Source organism: Scardinius erythrophthalmus (assembly GCF_964197995.2).
Source record: "Scardinius erythrophthalmus genome assembly, chromosome: 23".
Lineage (NCBI taxonomy): Eukaryota > Metazoa > Chordata > Actinopteri > Cypriniformes > Leuciscidae > Scardinius > Scardinius erythrophthalmus.
Genome location: NC_138243.1, coordinates 25,671,547 through 25,697,914, shown reverse-complemented (window position 1 = coordinate 25,697,914; position 26,368 = coordinate 25,671,547). Strand labels below are relative to the sequence as shown.

General features: G+C 37.8%; 1 protein-coding gene across 6 annotated transcripts in view; it reads left to right on the top strand.

Annotated features, from left to right (window-relative positions):
• aak1b (AP2 associated kinase 1b) overlaps window positions 1-25,376 on the top strand; it is a 42,537-nt gene extending 17,161 nt beyond the window's left edge. The window contains exons 11-22 of one of the 6 annotated variants that reach the window (XM_081355055.1): window positions 308-390; window positions 983-1,285; window positions 2,365-2,540; window positions 2,695-2,915; window positions 3,731-3,811; window positions 4,287-4,346; window positions 6,467-6,571; window positions 7,190-7,291; window positions 8,206-8,316; window positions 8,637-8,741; window positions 18,444-18,964; window positions 20,332-20,506. In XM_081355055.1, coding sequence (XP_081211181.1) covers window positions 308-390; window positions 983-1,285; window positions 2,365-2,540; window positions 2,695-2,915; window positions 3,731-3,811; window positions 4,287-4,346; window positions 6,467-6,571; window positions 7,190-7,291; window positions 8,206-8,316; window positions 8,637-8,741; window positions 18,444-18,964; window positions 20,332-20,340 — 1,877 coding nt within the window. In that variant the 3' untranslated portion in view covers window positions 20,341-20,506. Of the gene's footprint in view, window positions 1-307; window positions 391-982; window positions 1,286-2,364; window positions 2,541-2,694; window positions 2,916-3,730; window positions 3,812-4,286; window positions 4,347-6,466; window positions 6,572-7,189; window positions 7,292-8,205; window positions 8,317-8,636; window positions 8,742-18,443; window positions 19,174-20,331; window positions 20,507-25,226 lie in introns of those variants that run through there. The other 5 variants (XM_081355056.1, XM_081355054.1, XM_081355053.1 and 2 more) reach the window with 5 other exon arrangements.
• The last annotated feature ends 992 nt before the right edge of the window (window positions 25,377-26,368 follow it).

Here is a 26,368-nt window from a genome sequence, read left to right as displayed (position 1 = left end):
TGAAACTTCACATACACACTCTGGGGACATCAGAGACTTATTTTACATCTTGTGAAAAGGGGCATAATACGGGACCTTTAAATATATAGCTTAAATGTAAAAAAAAATATTTATATATAATATAAAATATTTTGTTTATTGTAGTTTTTATTAGTGTCATTATTAATTTAACATTTTATCATATTATAAATATATCACATTTTATCCTTATCTGTATAAAAATATATCAAAATACATATATTGACATATATCAAAATGCACCACATCTATCCACTAACTCCACACCATTGTTCTCTTTGTTTCCCAGCTGTCAGTGTGAACTTGGCTCAGCCAGCTGCAGCTCTTCAGTCTCAAAAAGCCCTGGCATCTCCTGCCCCTCAGCATAAAACGGTGAGTGTCTTCACTCTGTCTGTATTTCACTGCACTAATCCAATCCCACAATACACAGCTCTTTTTAATTGGATAATATATTATAAAAGAATGTCATTGTTACAAATAAGAATGAGATATGGAGGAAAAATAGCAATGTAATTCTATTCTATTTTAACTTTATTACATTTAACTCCATGGAAGTATATGTAATTTCTGTGCATCTAATATCACCAAGTGTGACTGCAAAAATGACTGATTTCCAAAAGGCTTTGTGAACATTATTTCCATCTTTCGTTGGTAGGACAAACATATAGCCCTGCCTCAAACTCACGCTATTGTTTGTGAGAGATGGCAGAGATGCCAATCTTATTGCATGTGTTTTCTAATCTATATATTGGTTTGAAGTCCTACAAAAGCAGTAGAAAGTAGTGAAGTCTGGATAAAAAGAAATAAGAGTCAGATCTATATGACGTCCATCATTTAATTGATTTCAATGAGTATTCCAGCCAGTAAATTGCATGTATTAAATGAAACTTACAGTCTGGGGTGTGAAGGTCACATTTACAGTTTGCATCATGGTATAGTTGTCTGGTGCGTGTCTGTGTGCCAGCCCGTGCAGCCGGTCTCCATCACAGCAGCGGCTGCAGCAGGAGGAGGGGGCGTTCCAGTAGCAGCGGGAAACCCTGCGCCTCAGAAAGCTGTAGCCACTCCTCCTCCATCCAGCCCTGCGCCGCCCACCGCACCGGCACGGAGCGCCCGTCGTAAGCAGGCGCCAGCGGCTCAGCAGCAGCCCATGCCCGTCCAGCCCACTACCACTCAGCCGGCTGGTGCCCCGCTTCCAGCACAGGCAGAGCCCACTGTCCAGCAGCCAGCGCCTCAATCCCAGATCAGCCCAGAGAACGCAGAGGAGAGGGTAATCACCTCCATCCTGTGCATGCTGCTCTGTCCTGTCCTGTCCTGTCCAGACACACTCTCACTGTTGAAGCACCTCACGCAGGGGCTGTGCCTCATCATCCATTGTTTTGCATCCATCCATCTGTGGTTTATTTTGGATCAGCGTAGATGGTTTTGATTGTTTGTGTGACGTATGTTTTCCCATTTTGGTTTATTTGCTCTGAAAAGTGTCTGAAGACTGTGACGGACTATGTTTTTGTTAAAACAATACGTTTTGATGAAGTTAAAATCAAATGGTGTTTATGCTTCATTTACACTGCATTCAAATCTGATTTGTTTGTAAGGAAAATGATTGATGAAATCAGAGCCATTTGTTCAGACAGTGTAGTAAATATCCTGTGTAATTTGATGTTGATTTAGAAATGACTTAAGTATCAGTGTCATGATGCAGAGAGGGACAAAAGAAGTCATTTACTACACACTATTTTTCACATTTACTATTCACTATATAAACTCTACCATTCAAAATGTCGAAATCTGTAAAATAATTTAAAATTTTAAAATTTATTTAAAATGTAAATCTTTTGTAACATTAAAAATGTCTTTACTGTCACTTTTGGTCAATCTAATGCATCCTTGCTGAAGAAAAGTATTAATTTCATTAAAAAAATAAATAAATACTGACACCAACCTTTTGAATGGCAGTATAGCTCTAATGGTAGCTTACATGTACATATTTCAATTTCAAACCACAAAGAGATGTGATTTCGGATTGGGTTTATAAAAAATATATTTTTTCTACTACTACAAATGATTTTGAGTCTGATCCGCCAAATTTTACCCCAAAAATCGTATTTTTACTACCTGTCTGAATTTTGTTTATCTTGCCATAGATAAGTCATTTTGGAAGTTATCTGTATCTGTATATTTTATATCTGTATTCACTTATGCTTGATCAATCACCTTTTGTTTTCATTTTGTTTTTAACTCATGCCATTTTGCTGCATTTAAATTTCATTTTCATGTCACACTCTAATTTCTCTGTATTTTATGAGTTCTTAGTTGCTTCATCCTCCTGTCTTTTCATCTTCTCCTCAGCCTGTGGTCCCTGGCCTGTCTCAGACTCCTCCATCGTCCCCGAGGACGGCCCAGAAGGCGGGGCACAGGCGCATCCAGAGTGATGTCACACACAGTGCTATGTTCGGAGTTCCGGTCAGCCAGTCCACTCAGCAGCTGCAGGCGGCCACCGCAGAAGCCAGCCTTAACAAGTCAAAGTGAGAAATCAAACCTATGAATATAGAATTTAAGCCCTTCGCAATGTGACACTGCCATTATACAGCCTACATAATCAAGAAGAAGTGTTCTGTCACCTTCGAACCTATTTAAACTAATATATGAACACTTCTTTCATTGTTCGGGCACAATTAGGTCGGCCAGTGCCACCCCTTCCAACTCTCCCCAGTCCTCCCAGCAGAGTGTGTACCAGCCTGCCCAGCAAGGCAGCGTTTCTGTCCCCCAAGCTCCTGCTTCAGCCGCTACCCTGACAAGCCCCCCGGTCCAGCCTACCTGGAATCCCTTCGGAGATGACAATTTCTCCAAACTCACGGCTGAGGACCTGCTCAACAAAGACTTCACCAAGCTAGCTGATGGTAACTTTGCATGCTCACACACTTTGCAGAATGCAGTTATCAATGTTTTAAAGGCTACATCTACTTTAATCCAAATTCATCCAAAAATGCTCTCTGTCCACACGAAATGTAAAAAAAAAATGCCAAAATCATGTTACTGTGCATGTGTAAAACGAAAGAAAAACTTACTGAGATGATACAGAGAGACCAAACATAATACATTTCTTATGGTGTTCTTTTGGCACTATTATTGGTAACACTATTTTAAGCTGTCATTGTTACAGTGTAATTATATATTTAAGTACTGTGTAATATTAAGTAACCACACATACTTACTATAGGGTTAGGGTAGGATTAGGATTTGGTTGAGGGTTAGTTGCATGTAATTATACATAATTTACTGTTATTACTATGGAAAGTACATGTAACATGTAACAAGGACACTGTAAAATAAAGTGTTACCCTATCATTTTATTAGCAAAATATCCCACCATTTACTGGTGCATCCAGTTTGCACTCAGTTGCCATTCTATGGTCTAAAATGCAATTGCTCTTATGTTTTGCATAGTACATTTTCTGTCGTCTATGCAAGAATGTAATGAAGATTGTACAACGTAACATTTATCTTTAACAACACTGTGAAAGTGAATAGCACATAGCAGGCACAAACCAGTGTAAACAGAGATATCTATCGGTGCAATATGCATGACTAAACATGCTTCATCGGTTTCAAATACCGTTTTCAGATTTATCCACTTGGGAGAGTTTCTTGAAAAAAAAGTGTTTTCAAATGGAGCCAGATTTAGTGTGGATGTAAGTGTTTTTGCTGTTTGCAGAACCCGTTGAACCTCTGATTGCTGCTACTGAGAGTCTTATTCCCGACCTGGAGGCTGCAGAACCTGCTCCTCCACCTCCCGGTAGGTGTACCATCAGCCCTAATCTGATGTTCTACTCTTAAAGATATCTGAGTGAAATGAACTGGGATAGCAAATGTGAATCACTGCAAATCCCCCCAAGTCCCAAATCTATTGCAAATCCCCCCAGTTGGGACATCCTTGCTTCTTGTTCCGTACGCGTGAGAGTGCCAGACCCTCTCTTTATTTCGATACTATTCCTAGCCTCCTTCGCTAAATGGCAGCACATGCTCAGTATATCTAGAGGCAGTCAAACTGGTCTCCAGAATCAGCAGGAGACTCCTATTAAGACGAAACACTCCAGTACGATGTGCCCTTTGAATCACATCCCACCACTTACCTCAGCATCCCTGCTGAGCTGCTTGTCAGTGTCTGTGTGTTTCTTCTATTCACGGAGGCTTAGCATTTAATGACTCCCGTTAATGTCCAGCTCTTCTTGACTACCTTATGTCCATCTTCTTTCTCTGCTCTCATACAGCTGAAAGACCTACTGACATTCTGGGCTTGGAACCTGGAGCTGGTTTTCTAGCTGTGCCAGGTAATGCCAGCTGTGCTCACCTTAGTAACAAATACCTATTCTGTTGAAATTTTGTGATGCACAATAAAACATTTTATACCAAAACGAACACTATTGTACTATTGAACAATATTTTTATTAAAAAATAATAATATTAACAAATTAATCCTGACTCAGTTTTCAGGCTTTTCTAGTCATTTTTTAAATAAACTCTAAATAATACATTTAAGAACAAAGAAATGAAAAGCAATAGAATAAATGTGGAACAAAGAAATAAATAATAATTATATAAAGCTGCTTGAGCTTTATCAGATATCATTAAAAAAATATTAAGTATTCAAGTAGACATTTAGAAATTAGATTCTTTTTTTAAATCAAATATAAAAGGAAAATACTGAAATAATTGCTGTAGTCTTCACGGCAAGATTATTTGATATTTAATACTGATTGGCTGCTGTTAATTGAAAAACTGCTGTAGTTTCTTTTGGTTTATTTTTATACCAAACTTTGTGGTGTTGTTTGATTATTTTTTATTTTTTTTGTCCTGCTTTTTTGCATTTACTTAAGGCAAGCCAAATACGCTTACATTAATACCTTGCCAAAATGGTAATTTTTACAAAAGAAGGTAATTTGAGCACAAATGCATGCAAGCAGAGGCATCATGCCCAGTATGGAGACGAAGCTGGTCATAGGTCTGTGCAGAGGACTTATCTAGTTCTGGTTCTTGTGGTCTTTGCTGAGGATCTGTGCCGATGGCTGTCGTGTCGACGAGGCCTTCACAGAGGATTGTCTAGTTGACAGAAACTCTGCTTGACCTTCAGGGCTGCGTTTTGGTCGTGTCTAGGTGCAGGTCCAGCATCTGATCTGGATACAGACCGGATACGGCTGTCTACGGTAATCTCGGGATAAACAGAGAGACTAATAATAGCATAGATCATTCTTATGATGATACGAGTACATTGGGTGTTATTGGAAGTGCTCCCTGTTTGGCCTAATTTATCCAGCCTAACAATCCTTTAACAGGTGTGAATTATAGAATTATAGAAATGTGAAAATGTGTTATGTGTATGCCAGGCTAAAGAGAGTGTATGGGTGCTAAATAGGAAAAGGATCTACCGCTTGCAGTTGATTTGAATATTCTAGCTATTATAAACTGGCCAGAATTGAGATTGCATTAGACGCTCAATTACTGAGGAGCGAAACCATTTAGTGCTTTTTAAGTAATTAGCAAGAATCAAATTAAAATGGATGCAGTGTTTAATAGGGAGCTAATGCAGTGTTGACAGAACCGCGCTAATATGGTCATACTCCTGGTTCTGGTAAGAACTCTAGCCGCTGCATTTTGAACCAGCTGGAGTTTGTTTAGTAAGCGTGCTGGGCAACCACCCAGTAGAGCATTACAATAATCTAGCCTTGAGGTCATGAATGCATGAACTAACTTTTCTGCATTTGTCATTGAGAGCATATGTTGAAATTTAGATATATTTTTAAGATGGAAAAGATGCTAGAAATGTGGCTTTCAAATTCCAAATCCTCAAAAATACAAAAAAATACTGACTATTTTCCTTAAAATTCTTTAAGTACAAAGGTGCTACCTTGTCTAACGTGCTGGAAAAGAGAGAGTCAATAGTTTCTTCTAAGCTATCTGGTATGCTGAGGAGTTGAAACCGATCAGGAAGATTATTTATAAAGCAATCTTTAGTGGTAGAAGTGATAGTTCTACCATATTTGTAACAGGAAGTTGATTTTGCAGCCTTGGCTAAATGGAATATACACGAGAATAGATAATGATCTGAGATGTCATTGCTCTGCTGCAGAATTTCAACGCCCTCAACATCGATTCCATATGACAGTATTATATCTGAAGTTTGATTATGACTATGAGTGGGTCTTTTACAAGAGTGGGTAAAATAGTGTGTCTTTTACGCTGTGCACTTGGCCTAAATTGTGCAATGTATAATTTAGACCCATCGATAATTCTTCTGCGGTTTATTTCCTTCTGTGCAAGTTACTTTTTTCTAATCACCAGTCTTGCTTTCAAACCCTCCATTGTCCTTTCCCTTTCCTCTTTGTTTATGCATTGGCTACATTTCGGTGTTTATTCTGGCTAACGCTCGCTGTTTCCACTGGCTGACTTACAGAGAAGCTGATAGAGGGCCTGAAGTCTCCAGATACCTCTCTCATGCTGCCTGATCTGCTGTCCATGGCCGACCCCTTCGGCAGCTCCATGGACGACACCAGAGGTGGTAAGCTCTCACTGATTGTCTTTCTGTGTGCTTTCTCCTTTTACAAAAGCTATACTAAACAATTTTTCTATTCTCTGAGACAAAGGATATTTTCTATATTCATCCAGTCCCTTTATTTGTGATAGCTTGCAATTTTCTCCTCTTGCCACATACAATTTAACTTGAGGCAAAAATTAATTTGAATAGGCATTGTGAAATCAACACAAAAGGCTAAAACAATAGTTGTAGCTGTGTGTTATGGAATTGCATTGGAAGAAAAAGCTGAGTGATTTATCATTTAGTGATGAAATATTGTGTATTTTAAAAAAGATGAGGGGGCTAAGCACCGGACTCTGAGGTACACCTGTAGTTAGTTTATGTGACTTGCACACCCCTCCTCTCCAAGATATCTTGAAGAATCTACTCATCATGTAGGGCTCAAAGTAGCGAAAGAAACTTCTTAAGATGTCCATTGTTGAGAGAATAGACAGGGTCCAGTGAGTCACTGTGATCAAGGTCAGACAGAAAAATGGTTTGAATGTGACATAAAATATACCAGTGATGTGTTTGATGATGCTCTAAAAAATGTAGATTGTGGCATCATCTGTTTTCTTTGTCTTTCCTCTCTCTTACTCCCAGTCAAAACAGACGTGTGTTTGGACTCTCTGATTCCTGGCTTGGAGCCCCCTCAGGCTCACCTGCATCCCGTGGAGGCTGAACCAGTATTATCGGCACTGGCAGGTAAAAATAAGCATCAGAGATTGGCAGAAGAGCCTCTGCCTAGCATTATAACACCCTGTCAGATATTCAGAGGTGACAGAATGTTTTCTTTGTGAGAAGAGAGTGCCTGAGGCTATGACTGATTTCACACATTAAAAATTCTGCTACCCTGATCCTTTTCCCCTCCACTTTATTAAAGATGCAGAATGTTGTACCTTAAGCAGTTAATTTCAGATGTGCTCAAAGGGGTCATATCATGAGGAAATTTACTGCAACTTGAGATATAAATTACTTCAATATACTTAAAAAAAAAAACCTGTAATGGTGCAGTCATATCGAAGGCAAAATTCAGATATTTAAAAAGAAATTGTGCTTAGGGATTTTGTATTAAACTTCCCCATTCAGATTTGGCCACAGATTCAAGTTGGCCACTCAGAACAGAAAACTGCATGGTTTGAAAGTGACTTCTGTGTGAGTTGTGCTTCGTACATCGCTACACTATTGACAATAAACAATGGACCTTTTTTTTGGACTACAAAATTGTATATATTGAAACTAAGTTGCAAAAACTAAGTTACCACATCTTGCTGACAGATGTTGAACACATTTATGTATTACATTTCCACATACGCCTGTTTGGTGTGTATATGGGGAAGCAAAAACTTTGTTTGAATCAGCATATCTGAAAATTCATCACAGTTATGGAAGTTCATAAATGATTATTTCATTCAATTCTGAGGGTCAGAAAAATAGTAGGAAATGGTTATGATGATAAACTATATTGAATTTTTAGCACAAAATCCTTCAACATTATAAGTGGGCCTCCAAAAACATAAAATACCATGATATGACCCCCTGATTTTTTATGTAGTTTGCATCTTTGTGATTTAGTATTTTCGTGTGTTTCCCTGGTGTTTCTTTCCACTGCACTACAGACCCTTTGATTGGTGAGGACTCCCTGCTTGGCTGTTCACTCCCCTCTGGCTCCGCCTCCTGTCTGGATGACTTTGCAGCTGTCTCAGGAGGCATCTCCCAGAACATACCAGGTACAACCAATCAGTTTTTGTTTGTCTGGCATTTATAGCTTATGTGCCTTGGTGCAGCATATAACTTGGGGACAACACTGAACATTTTACTGGAATAAAAAATGAAAATGAATTATTATTTACAAACCATATGGTCTTTCTTGACATTCATTTAGCTTTTGTAAAGTGTCAGCCACTAACATTAATGTTAAAGATTCAGGGTTTGCGTCATGCTAACAGTGCTGTATTTTTCGCACCCATCTGTTTTTCTCCCTACCACCCGCCCTCTTAAATCTTTTACCCATAAACTGTCATTTGCCCCAACCTTCATCACTTCTTAGCTGCAGACTCCTGTTTGATCTCAGGCTTTGAGCCTCCGGGCGCTGAGACAGCCAATGAAGATGAATTTGACCCCATACCAGTATTGGTCTCCAAGAACTCCCAAGGTAAAAGCTTTGAGAAACCAAATCCTCTTTCTGAGAATGAGTGAGCAATTTGCTTCTTGGTCATTCCGTGTCAACCCAACCAGAGGTCCCCGGCTCAAATATTTGATTTTGATCATATTTTTTCTGTAGAAAGACAAACATAAATAGTGATGAAAGCCAACATATTAAATGTCACTAATTGTCACTAGTAATTCACTATTTTATTGAGGGGGTCAAAATGACAATTTTCCCCTGAGATTTGGAGCCAAATTAGAGGGGTGTAAAATGACTTTAGAAAGATGGCAGCAGCATTTATTTTTTAAACAGAGATTTGTTAGTCTATTAGTAAAATCTGCTGACTAAAGCAATCTTTGTTTAACATTTTTTTATTTTTTTTGCATGCCTGTATATTGGCTCAAAATCTCAGGTAAAATTGTCATTTTGACCCCCCTCTATAAAATAGTGAATTACTTAGTAAAAATACATCTGTAACATTTACTATTTTGGCCTGCAGCTAGTACATATATGTGTTAACTGTATATTTTGCACACGTTTTTTATTTTTGGCAGTTGCGAAAATTCTGAATTTAGATGTTTTGTTCAAGGCAGATGAGCCATTTTGCACTCATATGGCTTGGGATGGGAATCGAATAGAAATTCTTTTTTCAGTTCCACTTTACGATTCGTTATAATATCTTATAAGATAAATATCTTCAACTGTACATTGTCATTTGAAACACCAATCCATGATTTCACAAATTTAAGCCTCATGCACGCATAATAGTGTAACTAGTTCAAAGTTCACATGACATGACAAAAGTAATTGCGTGCATTTACATTTATTCATTTAGCAGACGCTTTTATGCAAAGTGACTTAGAGTTGAGGAATACAACAAGCGATTCATCTTACGAAGGCCAGTAATGCAAAGTTTCAGTCATAGTACAAGTTATTACTTGATTTATTGTTGACACAAAAGTGTCATTCTTCCCCAAATCAGATTACACTGGCTGCAATATATATGTGTATATATGTGTATGTTATTGTGTATAACAAGTGAGGACTTTCAAAACGGAATATGCATTTTTGTGTTCTTTGATTTTATCAGTATCAATTCAGACATTAGTTAACAACACTGAGACAAGCTTACGTTTTTCACCTTGACTTGTAAATTCAGTAGTGGTGCAGGAAACACTGTGAGGTGCTACTAAAAATAAACAAATTAACCTTATGTTTCACGGGATCTATAATTAGTTTATAGTTTGTTTAAAAGAAATCAGTTCCCACGTTCTCGATTCCCAACCCTACGCATGATCTCTCGTAACACACTCTCTTGACTTTTCGTGAACATCTACTTACCTTTGTGTCTTTCTCTCCCTCTCTCTTCTGCTGTCCCCTTCCTCGGTCTCTCTTTGTCTCGAAATGACTGTCCTCCCTTCCCTCCTCCCCTAACCTTCCTGTCCATCTGGCCTCTTTTAGGAGGTCACTCTCGCAGTAACAGTGGCAGTTCTGAGTCCAGCCTGCCCAACCTGGCGCGTTCCCTGCTGTTGGTGGACCAGCTCATCGACCTCTAGACCCTACAGATAATTCCTGCTGTGCTGAAGATGACGTCAACCGCTGTAGTCTTCTGCCTTTAATCATGAATCCCCTGCTATCATTTGTCCTATCCTCCACCCTCTATCATGGTCCATTTCCTCCTTTAATCAGTTCTTCATCTTTCCATTCCTCCTGCTCGTCACATCTTACGTTTTATGTTCTTTCCCTGTCACTTTATTCATTCAGTTCTCGTCGTCATCATCAGCATCATCGCTCATTTGATTTGACGTATTCAACATTCCTACCCTGCACCATGCCATTTCTCTCCCTGATGAGTTTATGTTCAACTTTTTTCATTCGAGTTTAGTGCGCCATTTTTCTACAGGCTCAAAATCCGATTTCCTCTGGCATCCATATCTGTGCTTCCTTTGGGCGCGCATTTCATCTGCCTCGCATTCAAGAGTGCAAGCTTCAAACATCAGATGTTTGCCCGATCCTTCTTCTCTTCAGTCTTTATCTGTGTATTCAATGGCACTCAGGAAGCTCGTCTCCAGATTAAACACACATGGGTTTTAGTACAAGGGAACCAAATGTTTACAGACAGGAATATTTTTGCTGGATGTTTACAGATCTGCAGGTAGGCAAACACAGCTTGTAAGAGTTTATCTTCATCCAGACTGAGCGCAGGGTACGAACAGATCTTAACACTTCGTGTAAAGCTGACCAGAAACTCCTCGTTGCCATCAGCGGTACCCCGTTTTCACCATCTCATGACCTCCAGACCATCATTTCTCTGTTATTTCTTTGTAAATAGCTCTATTGATGTTGTACGTTGGCTCGAAGCTATGTAAATTGATGTATATCTGCAGTATTCGACTCTCCCGCCCTCGAAAGTGATTTGTTCTTCCTGTGTATAAAGCATCTGGTCCAAATGTCCAGCCATTCCTTCAGAGATCCCTGTCTCACCCCATAATATACATGGAGAATAATTTAAAAGAAATATTTCATATAAGGTTAAGATTATATGTGAATATGAATAGAGTGTTAGAGAATGAATGTATGAATCGAGTATCCATATATAAATGCAGATATGTGTATATGAAACCTATTTAAGAGGAAACTTTATATCTTTGTTCTGTGTGTTGAGACGTGTTTGCGAATGTAAATTTGTCGGTTTCATCTTCAACGGCCATCGCTGAACAGTCAGTTATGAAAAGAGGACAATCTCGAAGCATCGTGACTCGGTTTGACGCCATTTGCAAGCAAATCGGCTGGATTTGTTTTCGATTTTCATTGCCTTTTATTCTCAAGACATTTATCAACAAAAACAGGTTGTAGGCTCGAGGAAAATCCTCAACGCTGTACGTATACCATTCCCTCCTCCGAACTACCGCCCGATGCCATGCTTTCTTGCACAGTTCTTGTGAATCAGACGCATATCGAAGCATGGCAGCTATTATGAATATGAAGTTAAGACATGTCTGTGGCCAATCTTCATATCAGTACTGTACGTATGTGTGTGCGTGTATGTGTGGACGTGAGGTAAATAAATAGCTAGTCTTAGTTGTTGAAAGTGGTGAGGTGGTTTTGTCTTTGACATGGTTTAAGGACCCGCAGCAGGGCACCTCGGTTTCAAGCACAGGTTCTCCTCATTCACTGAGTCTTTAGACATTGAAGTACCTGATTGAGAGCAGGGAAAATGCTCGTAACGCTGTACGAAGAGCAGAATCCCGATCAGTGAGAAATGCTGTAGAATTGAACGTTCTGTAATCATAAAAATAAAATCAGCTTTTTGACATTGTGGAATCTGTAAATGACATTGAAACGAGTTTGAGACGTGGTTGTCATTTCACTAGATGCATAAGAGCGACTGCAGTAGGGCTGGGCGGTCTGATAGAGATTTTGCTATGCGGTTTATATCACTTTAGATATATTTGCACGGCTATAATATATTAACTGCTTTTCCCATGCTGTCAAATTTGGCTGATCTGATCAGAAATGTTTCTGGTTTAATTGTACTGGTTTGAATCTTTTTAGTTTTTTTTTTTGACTTACAGAATGTTAAGTTTTTTTTTTCTTTTCACATTTGATGCTAGGTGTGTGTGTGTGTGTGTGTGTGTGTGTGTGTGTGTGTGTGTGTGTGTGTGTGTGTGTGAATTAATTAATTGTTGGTGAGATTTTTGTGCCACTTTATTACAATAAGGTTTCATTGGTTAACATTAGTTAATTGCATTAGTTACCATGCACTAACAATGAACAATACTTATACAAAATGTATTAATCTGTTAATGTCTACATTTACAAATACATTATAAAAATTAAAAGTTGCACATGTTAACATTAGTTAATGTTCTGTGAACATTTTTATTAGCTTACATTAACGAAGATTAATAAATGTTGTAAAAATATATTGCTCATTAGTAGTTTGTGTTAACTAATGCATTAACTAATGAGACCTTATTGTGAAGTGTTGCCTTTTTGTTTTTGAAAAGTCTCTTGTGCTCACTGAGGCTGCATTTATTTCATCCAAAATACAGTTAAAACCATAATATTGTGAAATATAATTACGGTTTAAAAACAACCGTTTTCTATTTGAATATATTTTAAACTATAATTTATTCCTGTTTCATTGCAATTTGTTTGCAAAAAGTATTTTTGATCAGTGTTGAAAACAGTTGTGCTGCTTGATAAAACAACAGCATTTATTTGAAATAGAAATTATGTAACATTATAATTTAAGGAATTTTTGGTAAATAAAAGTATTAATTTCTTTCAAAAAAAAGAAAAATCTTACTGACCACAAATTTTTGAGTGTGTGAGTGAGAGTGTGAACCTTGCGTTACAAATGTTAGTGAGATCAAATGTAGTACCTTTTCTTTTGTATTTAACCGGTTTAAAAACAAGCATTACCAAAAGTATATATATGTATGCACATGCACAACTTTTTTTGGATGTCCATCTAATAAATATATCGTTATATAACACTGAGATATGAGATATTAGTCATACCGCCCATCCCTAAAGTGCAGTAATGAAACCAAAAAAACAAAAGAAACAATTCTGCAGCTTGGGATATTTTATGAGGCATTGGTGAAAACCCACAGAATAGCACTGCACGTCAATGATGCTCTTGCAGAGGAAGAGATGCTGCTGGGTCTCCGTTACTGATGTTTGTTGTTGGCAGTGTGGGTTTCTGAGATTTCTATATCCTCGCCTCTCCTCTGTACAGCCGTTCGCAGACTCTCATGTTAACCTATGCAATCCTAATGCTTCATCTTGTAGTTCTCAGTAGAGGTCTTTGCCCCGCGGGTAGTGTTTGACTTGTGTTGTTGTGCAAAAATCAAAGATTCCTTTTATGTGCTGTTTTTGTTCAGAGAAAAAACAATATTTATGACCATGTTTATCCCCAGAGTTGGAACCTCATTGGTCTCTGTAGCAAACACCCTCAGCCCAGTGTTAGAACAGTAATGGGTTCATGTGCACCTTCTATTTTTGTCAAAACCAATAAACAAAGAAAGGGGTGGTAAATAAACATGTAAATGTGAATGTAAGTTGTGCCGGTGTTCATTTTTTTTGGCTGTTGAAACTGTGCACTTTGTTGTCAAGCTAATCGTGCACAGAAATCTTCTAAATGTGAACCACTGTTGAATATTAATAATACTAATCCAATATATAAATATGAAAAATGCTGTTGCAATAAGAGAACAAAAAATATATATTTTATATTTATATATTGGATTATACATAAAAATATTGATGTGTAGGCCTAATTCGATTATTTAAACTATATTTTAGTTATTCAATTTTTAAACTAAATAGAAAAATGGGCAGGGGGGGATGTAGAATTAAAAAAAAAAAAATATTAAAACTGTTAACTAGTGTTGTCAAACGTACCGGTACTTCGGTACCAAGTCGGTACTGAAATTTTTCATAAGTGACGATAGCATTTCTATAGTACCGGTACCCACTAATAGGAGTTGCTTCTGTGTTTATCTAAGCATATCGACGTAGCCGACATATACCACGATATATATAACGTTAGTGTCTGTTTATATTAAACCGCAAAAAGACTATTTAAATATTAACCCTGCATGTTCTGTTGCTGGTCACGCGCGGTTTCATTTACCTCACACACACACACACACACACAGAAGCATGAGTGACGCTCGCGCTGTTTTCAGTCTCTGCTGCCTCACGATATGATGACATGATGAAATTCATCTCCAGAGCCGCTCTGAGTCACTTCATGAGCATTTTACCGTTTCATTTGAGAAAAACTATCGTCATATCATACACACACTAACAGAAACAGAAACATTAAAGGTCTTCACGGCAACCCGTCAAAATAAAAGTTCGGTTTAACTTGAAGAAATTGACAAATAATTATATTAGGCTACTGTACAGTAGATTTAGCCACTTCTCCATGTATTAAAAATACTACTACTACTACTACTAATAATAATAATGTGTGCATCGAAGGTTGCTTAATTTTCACTTGTTTTTTATAAGCAATATTTACGTTTAAACAGCATGTAGCCTTCAATGCTTATATATATTATTTACTTATGATTACCGTCATACATATATATATTTTTTCAAACAGTTAAATAAAATAGAAAAATTGTTTCAACAGATTTTGCTGTGGTACCGAGAACCGTAAAATTTTAATGGTATCGGTACCGACTACTGGAATTTTGGTATCGTGACATCCCTACTGTTAACTATATTCTGTGAATATTTATTGTGAAATGTGCTATACAGACCTGAATTGTTAAAAATATCCACCTTTTTTTTTTATAATTTAGAAAGGCCAACATATTTATCAGCTTCTTTTTGTGACTCGGGCCTCTATTTGTTCCTGTAAGACTGCAGTCATGTTGTGGGCATAACAAATTTAATAATATATTGAATGATTACTTGGGTGTAAAACAGTTCTCTCTTTCTTATCACGTTACAACTTCTTGCTGGAGGTCTGGCTGACATAGCCGCGTCTTCTCCAGGTAAGTTTTCTTCATCAATGTTGTATTCTTCTTTCTCACTCTTCCTTTGTCATTTGAGCATTCACTTGTATAAGAGAATTGCACATTCACACAAAAACATGGCACTATATGACTAAGGCGTAAAAAGTCTTTTTGGCCAAGGGTAGTGCAAGAATTTGCAAAGCTGAACTTAATCCTAAACCTGCAGAATCACAAAACAAGACAAAACCATTGGCCTTTCTGCCTCCATTAGGGCGCATCTTACAAAACATTATTCAGGGACGCCCGAGTACCTTCTGGTTTTATGTCCTAGTTCTACTTGTTGCAGAAGCCTTGATCTGTATGCTTCCAGACCTGAATCAGCCTTAACCTTTTTAATATTAATCTTAGGTATGTTCTTATTATTTGTCATAATCTAACCATCATTCTCTTTCAAGCATAGTGTTTTACAAGTCAATGTAGCCAAACTTGACAGGATGCCTGTAGTTATTTAGCCTTTTCAGGAGATTTTATGGAGTTTCATTCCATTAAAATCACTTTAGACTTTAATTGACCTCTTAAAGCATCAAGTTCATGAATAAATTAGGGCTTTGAAGCAAGAGTTGCCTAATTTGGTACTGTGCTTCAGGCTGTGCATTTCCTGCTGGCATTCAGTAACACAAAAACAGCCTTCCTCAAAGGCTTGATTATCTACACATTTGAAGAATTCACAAGCAGTTTCTCATGCTTCTTTATACAAATGACCTGTTTCTTGATTGGCTAACCCAATTGGTTTTGTGATTGGCTAACTTCTTTAACCTCTCAACAAGTTGATGAAGATGATAAATGTGGTCATCATGTTTGGACCTCTATAGATGATGTTTCTTTGAATGGTCTGGTTCGACTGGTGATGAAGGTTTTCGTAACAAAATATTGTATATTGTAATGAAACTATGAGTTTTTCTTCTGCTAAACACAAAAGAAGATATTTTGAAGAATGTTGATAACCAGACAGTTGACGGTAGGCATTGACTTTCATAGTATTTCTTTTCCCATAATAAAAGTAAATGACTACCGTCAACTGTCTGTTACCAACATTCTTCGAAATATCTTCTTTTGTGTTCAGCAGAAGAAAGAAACTCTTACAGGTTTGGAACAACATGAGGGAGAGTAAATGATGACTGAATGAATGAATTTTCATTTTTGAGTGAACTATTTCCTCTATAGGCTATCAGTGGTGTCCAAACTCAGTCCTGTAGGACCACTGTTCTGCAGAGTTTAGCTCCAGCTTGCTTCAACACACCGGCCTGGAAGTTTCTAGTCTGCCTAGCAAGACTGTGGCTGTGTCCAAATCACCCTCTATTCCCTACATTAGTCCAATAATATAGTTCACTTGAGGGAGTGAGTGAATTCAGACACTGAGTTCGCCGGAAGAGCTTGTGCTTGCTGTTTAGCAATAACTTAAACCATAGCAATCTGGCAACTCCAGTAGTAATGAAAAGACGCTGTCATGGAAAGTATGTACAAACCTTAATTAAACATGAGCCTTATATTATACATGTATGATATTACGCTGTAACCACATTGGGCCAGCGGTTCGGAAAATCTATTGATGGATGGATGATTCAGCTGCAGCACCATCTTCTGGAGGACATGGAAATTCATTCAGCACCAACTCTCATAGTGCATTATGGGTATTCTCTAGCTGTTGAGCGTACATCGGTTGTATTGCGGTGCTTTGTGGGATTGAATGAGTGCACTTGATAATGTCCACTACGGTTTCGGACACCATTACAAATGGCTGGCCCCTCAAATAATGCCCTATTTAAGGGTATAGGGGGCGATTTCGGACACGGCCCTTGATTAACTGTTTTAGGAGTGTTTAATTGTGGTTGGAGCTAAACTCTGCAGGAGCAGGATTGGACATTGAAATAACAGTTTCTTTTTTGTGATGGTGGTTTTTCTGTGTATGACGCTGAGCAACTTCTATTTTCCTCGTATTTACCTCAGTTTGTGGATTTGTGATGAACTTTGGTTCATCGTGTGGCTTTCTCTTAACCACGTGTGTATTTAAGATGTATATTAAGTTAAACAGAGTCCAGTTATTTTATATATTAATATTATTGTTTTAGTTTATTAAATGTATGTTTTTTTTTAACTGTAAATTTAAGTATAATCTGTAAAACTTAGTTTTTTAATTCATCTTAGTCATAAACAACATCATTCTCTTTCAAAAAAACATTATCACAAGCTAGTACAGCCAAACTTGCCAGGAAGCAAGCGTTCTCTCCTTTACGGCAAGACACTAAAGGTGAATAGGGTAAAAATTGTAACTAGCAGATATCACCATGAAACTTTCCCAGTTGATTACCTACATTAAGATGAGAAAAAAATGTATTACAAGTTTTATGTAATTTAACGTTTAAATATGCAAATTAGGCAATATCTAATTAAATATGCGCTATTTTGCATATATTTAAAAAAATGAAATCTGAGTATTGGATAAACCCAGGTTAAAAATTATTTTTTCATTGTGTTCATATATTAGATGGGGAAAAATTACAGAGGGATTTATGCATATCTACTTCTGTTATCCTGTAAATCAGAATATACTGTCAATAGCCTTAAAAAAATGATTTTCGCCATGTTTTGTGGAATAAAATGTTATATAAATCAGGCTAGGAATAATATATTTACAAATCCCTCGGTAAATGTCTTCATAATATAACTAGGTACAAGACTGGAAAGTTTGGTGTATATCGGTGCTACCGAAGTGGAGATTTCGGACTTGGAGTATGAGAGAAAGGTCATTTTGAGAAAACAGGCTTTAAAGATTTATCATCAGCCAATGAGATTGCGCATTCAGCCCTTTTACTTTTGCGATTGGTTGCTGATAAAAAGGAAATGACCATATTTGGATCCGAAAGCATTGTACAGTGAAGAGAGAGCTTTCCAGCCGTGCCTGTGATGACAGAGAGCAGACAGAGATCGCGGATCGGCGGGATGATTTACAACGACAACTTTTGTTGAATTTACGTGAAATCTAACAGACAAAGTGTAATAAAATAAAGACCTAAATGTGTATTTCTGACTTTTTTTCACCAGTCTGAAAGAAGACATATTATTGAAGACAAATATCCAAAAATCTCAAAATTGACCAGTAAAAAAACACACAATGTTTTTGCCTGCCGTGTCTCGCCTTAATTTGTTGTGCTCTTATTCTCTCTTGCAGATGATCTTCCTAATGTGAACGGTTACGCATTGGCATCGGGAGCCGGTAACATCCAGAGCTCAGAGGTTCCTTCAGAAGAAGAAGAAGAGGTTCTGCACAAGTGCAGTGGCTCAAAGCTTCTACTGCTGGACTCCAAACTCCTCAACACAACCGCTCTCAAACTCTCACCATCATCCTCTCCAGACGTTTTCTCAAGTGCCCCATTCCCTGGATGTGGGCGAGACGGTAGGGACATCTTCACCAGTGCTCCCTTTCCCCAAATTCAACGAGCCCATACGCAGCCTGACATCTTCCTCCAGGCGCCCTTCTGCAGGAAGAATGATCCACAACATCTCACGAGATGCTCGAATGGCAACGAGACCATCTTGCCCCATCCACCTGTGCACAGTCAGATCCGGTTTCCCTATTGCGCCGAGGCTCCGATGCCCCAGCAGCCCATTGCCGCCCATCGTGTGGTCTCCAGCGTGGGCCAGCAGGCAGCCGTGAGCTCCGTCCCCGTCGGACCCCTTCACTCCTGGACGGTAGGTGTTCGAGCGGTGATGGACCCCTTCCTGGCGGCCCCCTTCCAACCTCGGGGCCCATTGGGAAAGCCTTAATGTTTGAGAATGTTGCAAGCGCCCAATTGCTGGTCGTATCTGTGGCAAATCTGGCGTAGTCTATCGTAAGACGACTACCTCAGCCCCCGTGACGCCTCATCTGGTGTTTCCACAGCACTTTAGCTCCGCTTCACTCCGATGTTCTGCATCGCGCCACCAGACATGTAGAGAGCGATTTCATCTTTCGATTATGATATAGAGGTCTATTACCCACATGTATTCATCCATTTCTTTCTTGACGCTCTTTGTAATGGTTTACACAAGCTTTTTTATATCATATGTAGTAAATTATTTCTTACTTCTACATTGAGTCCAGTATTAAAAGGACGTAAAATGTGAAAATGAAGGAAGTTTAAGGTGCGGTCACATTAGTGAAATGTAGGCAAAATTTTGCAGGCAAAAAAGTTCCTTTTCCATTATCAATAGTAAAGCGATGGGTTACAATTTGTTAAAGTGACGTAGTTACAATGTACTCACTTAAATTAAGTGAAATCAAGTACTGAGTAATATCAATTAACTACATGTACTTACTATAGAGTTATGGTTTGGTTTAGGGTTAGTAACTTTAGTGTTATTACTATAGAAGATTACACTTTATTTTAAGGTGTCTGTGTAACAGTGTAATAATGCATTTAAGTACTGTGTAATAATAATTAACTACATGTACTTACTATACGGTTAGGGTTAGGATTGGGGTTTGGTTTAGGGTTAGTTGCATGTAAATATGCATAATTTATAGTTATTACTACAGTAACTACATGTAACGTGTAACAAGGACACTGTTAAATAACGTGTTACCCTATAGAATGTAGTACATGCAGTAACGTGTAACTATGTCACCTTAAAATAAAGTGTTACCTAGCATGTATGAAACTGCTCGAATAGAAGTCACTTTCAAACCAAGAAACTTCCTGGTGTTTGGCGCTGCAAATTTACGTGACCAACTTGAACAAAAGCAAAATCTGCATGGGGAACGTTTTCACCCTCACGCAAAACTCCCAATCGCACGCATTCCTGTTGAATTGAATAGAATTCACCTGCAAAATTTTGCAGTGCAGTGTTAAATGTGACTGCACCTTTGCTCTCTGTTTACTGGTATTTTTGTATAGGGGAGCAGCTGATGAGACTATTCAAAGGTTTTAGGCTTTTTGTAGTACTAACTTCCTTTTTGAGTCTCAAAGCAGGCAGAATATCCAGAACCTTGTGACAGAATTGTGTTGAGGCCTTATGTAGGTAAAAATGGCTGGAGAATAATGTTTCTTTGCTGATATTGTGCTTTTCTTGAACCTAAGGTACTGTAGATGTTTCTAAGCTGGGCTGGAATGGACTGAAAGTAACTGACGGTCACATCCACACCATCTGGTGTGAAAACATTGAAGCACTTTTCAGTCGTGGATATACTAGTTTTGCTATATAACAGTCTGCTGTATATTCACTGTATATTCCTTACATGATAAAGACTTTGTTAAAATGTCTTGTCTTTGACTCTTCCTTCATAACTTAATATTAATCATCCTTTGAACTTCAGCAGGACTTGAAAGTTGAAGTGTCAACCAGAAGTTATTTTCTTTGTGTACAGTTTATATATATATATTTGATCAAAAACTTCACGTCTATCAAAAATTCAGAACTTATTGGATTTTTTGGAGAACAAAGGCAAATATATTTCTATGTGTGTACACACACACACACACACACACACACGCGCGGACATAAGTTGGGTTTTTTTGCGTTTGAGGATCAACATCAAGACCATGTCTATCAATTTTATTAATGGATCTTTTTATGGAGAATGAGAACAATGATAGGCTTTTAGCAACATTTTCACACAATGAATAGGCCTTGGGAAAATTATGCTTTACCTGAGGTAGAGGTTTATTTCATTCATACTTGGTAAGGTGTGATAAATGCATTCAGTGTCTGACAGCATGTAAATGTCTCTTTCATTGATGAATCAAAGGACGAAGGGAGTTTCATTCAGAAATGATAAGTGAGCCATTAAGCAGCAGCAGCAAGGTATTGAAATAACTGCCAGTGTGCTGCTAATTGGCCAGTTCCACCTAAAGACTGTTGGCAGTTCCACTGCTTTTGAAGAGCTCAAGAACTTAAGTTCTTTTTTGAAGTTGCTTGAAGGGAATTCTGGGACTGAACCGCCTACAGATTGATTTCATATATTCACCTACACTGATCACTTAATTCAGTCCTTAGAAAACACCAGAAGAAATAGAAACATCAAAACATTTGCTTTTGATGCTAGAAGCATGCCTACACTACTAATACATTGCAAGGCAGAACGGCCACGTATTCTCTGTTTTATGAAAATCCACCAGTCTCCAATATATTTCTCTCCATTTGTCTGTAATTCTGAGGTAAGGTTTACACAACAACGGTGTACTAAGAACAGGAAAGTTTTTCCTTTGCATTTTTTTGGGTACAGACGACGTTTTCCTAAGGCCTATTTACTTTGAGTGAAAGTCTAGCTTCAAGCCTATAAATCAAAATCTTTATTCTCCAAAATTTCTTTTGATAGACATGGCTCTTGATAGACATGGCTCCTCAAACAAACACACAAAAAAATGTGTGTGTATGTGTGTCAGGGGCTTTTTCTCTGTGGAGGCTAGGGAGGCAGTGTCTCCTCAAAATAACTGGATGAGAAAATAATCGGTTACAAGAATAAAACACAAAATGTGACATAATGTGTAAAAGTCACTCATTTTTTTATAAAGTAACACTGTCCAACAGCGACACCCGCGGGTAAAGTTATAGCAGGAGGCTTGCCTCCCCTGAGCCCATTGACTTTTAACAGATCCCCTAAGCGTGCGCTGGGTTTGGTGGGAGGTAATAGTGGTGCAGATATGACATCAACCGGGAGTTAGCATCACACTGGTTCCCTTGACAAAAAAACAAACAAAAAAAAAAACGCTTTTTCCATAGGCTTTTGGATTGTTGCATAAAACAAGCTCTCTGATCAACAGAAGTTTATGAAAACGGTGTAGTGTAAATTAGCCACTTTTCTAAACACCACAACTATCAGAAATTACACTCAAGACTGTTTACACAACACCATTTTCAACTAAAAACTGAAAACACTTAGCCTGGTTAAAACCAGACCATTCTCAGTAGTAACCAGAGCCCGTCTACGGAGAGCCTGCCCACTCCCTATTAAGCTCTATTGTACCGAATTTTGGTTGTAGTACCACCAGAGTTCCACTGGGGGGCGATCGCCATGAGTGCAAAATGAATGGGAGTCTATGGGGCTAGACGGCTAAATGTATCTCTTTCACCCGATTGCCGTTGATAAATCTCAAATCTGATTGTAGATTTTGCAAGTTCAACATGGGTTTTAGGTCGAAAGTTGAATGAACGAGTACTTATGTCCTTTCGATTTCTTACAAGTTGAGTTGTTGTTGCCCATAACACGCTAGCATTCTGCTAATGAACGCTGATTGGTCAGTGAAGGACTGATTACGACCAGAGATACCGCTTGATGGCATCGTGTCATCCGCAGCGGGACCAGAAACAAACAAAACAAAAACTCTTCTAGCAAGTGTGTTTACCTGTGTCAGCTGTGTTGTCGATGCCTCGAGTGAAAAGAAAGTGCAGAGCGCGAACGCACCAAAGTGACTGAAGGATTGCCGTGAAGCAGTATTTCTGGTCGTACATGTATATGACGTCATTGACACTTTAAAATACTTTTTAAAGCAAATAAGTGACTCAAAAAAAATCTAACACCCAGCAATCTGTAATTTATTTGCATCTCCTTTCGAATACAACATTCAAATTACTAGACAAAAAATTATATCCTGAGAAAAGTGGATTTTTATTGGTATAGCGCCATAGACCTCCATTCATTCTGCACTCGTCCTGTGAGCGCCCTCATATGGAATCAGAGTGGAACTGCAACCAGTTCAGAAGCCGGAAGTGTACTGAGAGTGAAACTTCTCGCCATATTAGACATTCTCTGGTAGTAACTGAGTTATCTGAATCTGAATTTGCCGGAAGTTGTCTGGGTTTTCCCGGGCTAGCAAACATTCACATGACAACAGCGTTTTTGGGGGCCTGAAAAAGCAAACTTTTAAAAACAGAATTCAAAATCAAGTTTTTGAACACAATTCCCTTGTCTCTGTGTAAACTACAAAAAAAAACGTGCATTTGTATTACGGGTTCAGTCTATAGGCGTGTGTTTCTTTACAAAGTGACATTGCTAACTACAGGCCTTTGTTTTATTCTCTTTAGTAGATTCGGAGAAGTATCTTCAGTTTCAAGTGCATTGAGTTGCATCAAACTGGAGTTTTCACAAGCTTGGAAAAGTCCTTTTAAACAAAATGAAACATTCATTTGTAATGAAAAACTTTGTCTTCCCTTGAGGATTTATACAAATATTTGATTTCTTCTTTTATTATGTAGCCTACATTTAGCATTCAAAAAGAAATCAAATCCTTTTCTTTCTCATTTCTTGTCTGACACGTAACACTTTTAATACTTTCCCGGTTAGTTTTGCGGCCAATTGTCGTTGTGAATGTGAGCAACACAAGAGTGGAATTTTCCACCCTGCACGCGCACTCGCGTTTCAAAACCAGTCGTGCTTGTCTCCTGCTTTAAATGCAGCTCTGTGTGTCATGGTCTAAAGACAAAAATGAAAAGGTCACAGCAATTAATTATAGCCATGATCCTGCAATAATCAAACATTGATCATTATTAGTACTCCAATAATAATAATCAATACATCTGTTTTTACAACCCTGTTTACAAGCTCCAATTTAAACCTAGATTTTTAAAAATGTTGGGGTGTTTTGGTTGTTTACCAGGACATTGCTGACATTATTTTAGTATTATTTATATACTCTTCTTCTATTTATTCATATTTTGAATTTACTGTTATTTTTTATATTTTCAGTTTTCATTTTCTTTTTTGTCTAAGTTTTAGAAATGTTATGTGCTTTTGTCATTTTTATTAGTTTTTCTTTCTTTAAAAAACAAATCTTTATTAAATTAAATATTTCTATTTTGCCTTATTTTAGTTTTGGTAATTGTAGTTTTGTGGTTTCTAAGGTGGGTTTTAGCATGTTGCTAAGGAGATTAGAGTAGTATTTATGTTGCTTGCTAAGATGTTCTGCGTGCTTTTATGTGTTTGGAGTACTAGTTTTAACCAGTCAAACAAGCGTTCTGATATGATTCTGATTCTTAGATATGGTTCGCTTCCCTCTTCAAAGTTAATTGTCCATAATAAAATGTCACGTAGGCTATAGAAAGTTCAACATGCGAGTAAAAAAAATGGCATTGGCGAGTAGGCTATATGAAACTGTAACGATCGCTAGTTTGCTGCCGACTGGTAAAATTCGTATCTAATAATATAATGCCGCGAGAACATGAACGAGAACAAACATAGATGACGCTCTGAACAGTCGACGGGTCAGCTGTAAGCTTCCTTGTCCAGTTCAAGAAGATATGAACTGGTACTCAATTCATTACTCACGCGCTGTGTGGGAAGTTCAAACATCCAGAAAGCCAAGTCTCACAGCACGCAAATACTAAATTGAGCTCTCTTTCAAATCATAAAATCATAAAAAAATGCCCGTCTCCGTGAGTAGGCTATTCTAGTAAAAATAGTAATTTACGTCTTAAATGAAAGTAAACATTTGAAAAAGAAAATGCATGTGTAGCCTACAGAATGTATGATTGGATCTGTAATCGGTCTTAAAGTGACAGCAGCCTAATATTCCTGCCGCTGTCTGCTTTTTTAATGTTAAAAATCACTTAGTGCTCGTGACTTTTGAACTTAAATAAGGATTAATCTGTGTTTATTTTATACAGTGAAGACTATGCAGTGTTATTTTACGATTAGCCAACTTTACTCAATTTCGAAACTACGCTCTGTTAGACCTGCCTGAAAAGCACTGTTTATTTAACTTGTATCATTGGCCGGTAAAACATATTTATGGCCAGTAAATTTCCTTAAGTCACAGGCCGTTGGCAGGGGTGACAAAAATTTAGTTTAGGCCTTGTTTTCAATGCAACCATTGAATAACGGCATCAGTAAAAAAAAAAAAAAAACCTACAAACCTCTTGAAATGTTTACAACCTTTTCAGTAGGGTGAGTATGACCAGGAATCAATTACAGCTGTTATTTCGACTGGTCAGTCTGCCACACTTCATCTTGAGATTAAATCCTTTATCCTTCTCTTAGGTATTTACTACACTGAGAGCTGATGTCATTAGCCACAGGACTGAGAAGACTGTCTCGCAGAAAATAAATCAACAAACGGCTGCAAAGCTTTTGTGACAGGAAAAAAAGGTATTAACAACAGAGCCAGAAACCACTGCCACGTCGCTTGAATGCTTCATTAAACTCTATTTATCTTACGAGAAAGAGAATGCAAGCAAATTTTTCTATAAATTGAGCGAGACGGTTTGTAAATAGTAGTGCGCTTGCAGATGCCAATGCAAGTTTTACATTTTTAAAACATATTTACTGTTAGGAGAACTTATTAAAGTCAACATGAAACTGCATTCATAACCCATTTTACTTCTGTATTATGGCATCTCTGATTGAAACAGGATATGCAATGGAAAGAAGCAGCCGTTACATTGGAGCGAATGATGTGAATGTGAGTTTACTTGGACCAGAGCGTGGGGGTTAGATGTCAAGTTCACCCTCCAGAGCATCTTTTCAGTGGTAATGCTGCTTTTTCAGATCTATTGTTCAGTATTTGCAATTATTGTTATAACCTCTGTGACATTAACCAGCATTAGATTGCAGACGCAGCATAAAGTAATAGCCGGCTATTGATTAACTTTATGCAAAAGCCTCTGCAGTGTAAGTGAGCTGAATTTTTGAAGAACGATTGTGAACAGAAAAATGAAAACGTACACTGATGAATTATGCACAATTAGGAAAACATAAAATTCAATAGGGTTCATTTTAATTTCAGGTTGACTTTGCTAGATTTATAGAGCCTTAAAACGGACATTGAGTTTGGTGAATTACAAATAACAATGCTTCATTTGATATATAGGCTATATGAGTGGCTTGTCTCTTTCAGTACAGGAACACTCTAATGTAGCCTTCAAATGTAAACCCGTAATCCATAAGTGTGCTGCTAATCATTACTAATAATGAGTTGATCGACACTCATGAATCCGATTCAGTTCCAGTTCTGGAAATTTGATTTGCATATAAGGACATGTGACTCGTGGCTCAAGTTGAATGTTTCTTTTATCAATAGTGTGGATGGTTTCAAGGTCTGAGTTATAATTTTTCTACTCCCCAAACGCCACTCAAAACATGCTATTTTGCTGAAATTCTTGATAGCCCATATTAATTATGCT